General features: G+C 47.8%; 1 protein-coding gene across 1 annotated transcript in view; it reads left to right on the forward strand.

Annotated features, from left to right (window-relative positions):
* MIPOL1 (mirror-image polydactyly 1) overlaps nt 1–5,000 on the forward strand; it is a 416,191-nt gene that overhangs the window by 227,638 nt on the left and 183,553 nt on the right. The window contains exons 8-9 of the mRNA XM_075331008.1: nt 832–856; nt 4,423–4,593. Of these exons, the coding sequence (XP_075187123.1) occupies nt 832–856; nt 4,423–4,593 (196 nt within the window). The remainder of the gene's footprint in view (nt 1–831; nt 857–4,422; nt 4,594–5,000) is intronic.

The following is a 5,000-nucleotide window of genomic DNA, read 5'->3' on the forward strand; positions in this document are numbered from 1 at the left end:
TCTCTCTCTTTCCCTCTCTCTCTCTCTTTCTCTCTCTCATCCACCGGACCCGGATTATTGGCAATCCGATCAACTCTCGTTCCAATCTCTTAAAATGATTAGAATGGTTGAGCCGAATTAGGAATAAATGTCTGCTTTTTTTGTTTGTTTGTTTGTTTTTTAAAATCAGCGCCCCACGTGTCTGCAGGTCATGTGTGGTAGTGCAGCTCAGCCTCCACTCTCAGAAAACTCCTTTAAGGACTTCGCTCTATCTTCAGGCATACTCCAAGTGTACAAACTTCACTGTAAATAGAATAAGTTTGTGCAATTCACGAGACTGGGGAGCGGATGAGGGGTGTAATATTTCTGGGGATCAGAGCGGTGCTTTATATAGATCATCCCCCATTCTTCTTTATGGCAGGAATGAAAAGAAAAAAAGTGGAAAAGTGAGACGCCTAATTAAAAGCGAAACGATCAATAAAAACATGTGAAGCGCCTGCTTTACTGAATCGCCTCGGCACATATGAAGCGCTGATCCCTGTAGCCATATATTGCGGTAAACATTAATAAGTTAACAGGCTGCAGCCGAGGAGAGATGAGCTCGGCATTATTGAAAGATACAGCGGAACAGCTGGCGCGGTAATGCGTCGGGAGCGCGGGGCGGCCCCTGAAGACTCGCGCAGCAAAATTACTTCAACTCCCAAAGATTTGGAAAGAGAATTCATTTTGCTTGTGAATTGAGGAGCGAGTCTTGGGCCACTTAGCGCCCCCCGCACTCCCCCCCGCACTCTCCTCTCGCGCTTTCCTCCTTACCACGTCTCATTGTCTCTTTCTCTCTTGTCTCTTGTCTAGGATGGAAGATATTAACCCTAAGAAAGTGACATGGTAAGCGCTCCCCCAGCGAGACCTCCCGCTGCTTGTTTTTCAGCTTCTGGAATAACCCCTAGAGGGGCGGATTATACCCCTCTATTGAAGATACTATTTATTTATTTTGGTCACTAATATACTAGCGCCATCAGTTCCGCAGCACTTTACAGACATCATCACTGTCCCCATCGGGGCTCGCTATCTACATTCCCTATCTATGTTTTTCCATGAGATTCCTCCAGTTTCCACACTCCAAACATGGAGAGAACATACAAACTCATTGCAGATGTAGTCCTTAGTGGGATTTAAACCCAGCGCTGAAAAGTAACAGTGCTAACCACTGAGCCACCGTCCTGCCCTCTGTACATTGCTAACCACTGAGCCACTGTGTAGCCCCTTGTACAGTGCTAACCATTGAGCTACCCTGAAACCCACTGTACAGTGCTAATCACTGAGCCTCCATGTCACCCACTGTACAGTGCTCACCACTGAGCCACTGTGTAGCCGTTTGTACAGTGCTAACCATTGAGCTACCATAGTGCCCACTCTACAGTGCTAACCATTGAACTACGATGCTGCCCTCTGTAAAGTGCTAATCACTGAGCCACCAAGCCACCCACTGTACAGTGCTAACTAGTGAGCTACCCTGACACCCACTGTACAGTGCTAACCACTGAGCCTCTGTGTCACCCACTCCACAGTGCTCACCACTGAGCCATCGTGACGCCCACCGTACAGTGTTCGCCACTGTGCTACCCACTGTACAATGCTAACCACTGTACCACCCACTGTACAGTGCTCACCACTAAGCCACTGTGTCATCCACTGTACAGTGCTCACCACTGAGCCACTGTGTCATCCACTGTACAGTGCTAACCACTGAGCTATTGTGCTGCCTACTGCACAGTGCTAAACACTGAGCCTCCGTGTCGCCCACTTTACAGTGCTCACCACTGATCGCTGTGCCACCCACTGTACAGTGCTAACCACTGAGCTATTGTGTTGCCTACTGTACAGTGCTAAATACTGAGCTGTCCCATGCTATTAGTCTGACATATATTGGTGGACATGCACTGTGAAGAAAGAACCAAGAGAAAGAACTCTTCCTTTGTGCACTTGTCTAACTCTTACCATGCAAATAGCCTTATCGGAGAGAAAGAGGACATGGACTCTAGCGCTACGTATCAGATATAGCAATTCTAAAAGAATATCGAACCCTTTTGAGCCACATAACTTAGGATAAGAGCACAAACCAGACACTCCAGGTGCATGTTTCTGGGCGTTTGCCCCTCATCAGTGCAAAGCTGGAAAGAACTGAATTGGCTGGGTGAGAAACCTTCCTTGGGTTTTAAGAGTTAAAGTTTCTTATTGGGGAGATCGCCAAGTCCGTTATAAGGAGGCTTATAAACCATGCAATGCTCCTCTGGGAATATAGGTGCAGTTTACAGTTTCAGCCTACTTTCCCCCTGAAGAGGCTGTTTGTATATTTTTGTTCCTAGAGAAGCATTGCATGGCTTATGAGTCTTCTTATACCCACTTGGAGAAACTTTAGAGTTAAAGAGATAACCGGCTATCAAATTAGACTATGAAGCCGCATGGAGCTATTCTGTGCCCCCAACTAATGGAAAGAAAGATTTATAATAACCTGGAGTTATATTGGATCTAATGTGGATGACTGTGGAGCCCCGCGGTGACCTAGGGCTGGTGTGTGGGGTGTAGCTAGCAATGACTTTCAGTCCAAAGAGCAGAGACTGACCTCATAGCTGGCCAACCACCCAATATGTAAGGAGGCTGGCTGAGTCTCTGCGGATGGCAGATGTCTTGGAAGATTGGATTGGACTGGATGAGAGAGAGCGAGAGAATGAATAAATATCCCGGATCCGGATCGTGCAGCCGGATTCCCGCATCCGGATCGGACCCGGATCGGGCGCTGAAACCGCGCGGATCCAGATTTTTACAGTTCGGATCCGCGCAACACTAGTGATGAACTTTTTCCTGCTGAGAACACTTGCACACCCGGCTGAACTGAGCATGCATGTGTATGGTCGAGATGGGAGAAATGGACCTCTATGGTGCATTACCGGCTTTAGTGTAGCCCACTGCTGAGTTTGCTGCACTGGTCAGTCGCTGTACAAATGTCTGCACCGCAGCGTATCACAGCAGCCGGGCTCCCAAGTTAGATCAAGCGGCTCAAGCTCTCAGCTTTGGCAAATTCCAGGTCACCATGGGTTGTCAGTAGAGATGAGCGGACCCGTAGATGTTCGGGCTTGCTGGGTTCAGCCAGACATTAAGGATGCTTAACACACTGCGACATCGCTAATGATATATCATTGGGGTCACAGTGTTTGTGACACACATCCGGCGCCGTTAGCGACATCGCAGCGTGTGATAGCTAGAAGCGACTATCAACGAGCGCAAAAACGTCAAAAATCGTTTATTGTTGACACGTCGCTCCAAATCATAATGTCGTTGGTGTTTCATTCCGCAGGTTGTTTGTCGTTCCTGCGGCACCACACATCGCTGTGTGTGACACCACAGGAACGACGAACATCTGCTTACCTGCGTCCACCGGAAAGGAGGAAGGAAGGAGGTGGGCGGCATGTTCCGGCCACTCATCTCCGCCCCTCCTCTGCTATTGGCCGGCCGCTTAGTGATGTTGCTGTGATGCCGAACACACCTCCCCCTTGAAAGCGGGATTGTTCGGCGGTCACAGCGACGGTGCTGAACAGGTATGTGCGTGTGACGCTGCCGTAGCGATATTGTTCTTTACGGCAGCGATCACCACCTGTCGCACGAACGACGGGGGCGGGTGCTATCACTCGCGACATCGCTAGCTATCACTAGCGATGTCACAGCGTGTAAAGCACCCTTTAGATAAAATTAAGTTAGAGACCTGGAACGTTTTGCCAGTCAAGTTCTCTCTGCACAACTATTCCAATAGCAGCCGCCGACCAATCAAAGGCAAACAGCTGAGGTTGTAGGCGTCAAATGCTTGACTCTGATTGGCCGGTGGCTGCCATTGCATTGTGCAGAGAGGGCTTCACTGCACAGCGCCGGCTAAACATTCATCTGAAATAAAGCGCTGACGGCTGCGGCTCCTGCACCGGCCGCGATCGTTACCAGGTCCACAGCCTGCGGGCCGCAAGACACAGCCTGAGGGGCCACGTGTTTGAGACCCCTGAACTAGAGTATGCTTCCATCTACTGACAAGTAGAAATCCTGAAAATGGAGAAAAAATGAAACCCAATTCCTAAAGATCATGGCAGGACTTGTGCGGTTTGTGTACACAATGTCTTTTACACTCCGGCGCACCCATCGAGGTTTTTAAGAAGATGCTGGCGGTTTTTTACCTAAATCGTCTTCTCGGTTGTTTTTGCCACATCTTTGCCTCCAGCATTTCTTAAACTTCTATGTATTAAATAGTAAGTGATTTCTAAGCAGACGCCTCGTGAGCAATGGAGCAATCGTTGGGTATACTGGACTGCATGAAAGCCTCCTGCTGGCTTTAGCTTTGCTTGTGATGTGTGCCTCTTGCAGGCAAAACACCTATGTTACCCCCTTTTTTATTTTTTGTAGACTCTCCAAGAATTGCTCGATAAACTAGATGAAGCCGAAGACGGCGCCGACATTGTGCACCACGGAGACCTGGTATTAGAGCATATAAAGAGGAGCCAGGAGAGAAGAGAGCAAATCACTGCGGAAGAAATGGGGGCAGTCATCGTAGAGCGGGACACCGCGCGCGCTCAGGTACGGGACACGCAGGATACATTGATTATTACTTGTCCTCCCTAATGTGTTTCCCCAAAAAATAAGACAGGGTCTTATAATATTTTTTGCTCCAAAAAAATGGGCTGGGGCTTATTATCAGGGGATGCCTTAATTTTTTCCCACATTTATTCTTGAACAAAAACAATCTATCATCTATCTATCTATCCCTCTATCTATCTATCTATCCCTCTATCTATCTATCTATCTATCTATCCCTCTATCTATCTATCTATCCCTCTATCTATCTATCCCTCTATCTATCTATCTATCTATCTATCTATCTATCCCTCTATCTATCTATCTATCCCTCTATCTATCTATCCCTCTATCTATCTATCTATCTATCTATCTATCTATCTATCTATCTATCCCTCTATCTATCTATC

This window comes from Anomaloglossus baeobatrachus, chromosome 12 (genome assembly GCF_048569485.1).
Source record: "Anomaloglossus baeobatrachus isolate aAnoBae1 chromosome 12, aAnoBae1.hap1, whole genome shotgun sequence".
In the NCBI taxonomy this organism is placed as follows: Eukaryota; Metazoa; Chordata; class Amphibia; order Anura; family Aromobatidae; genus Anomaloglossus; species Anomaloglossus baeobatrachus.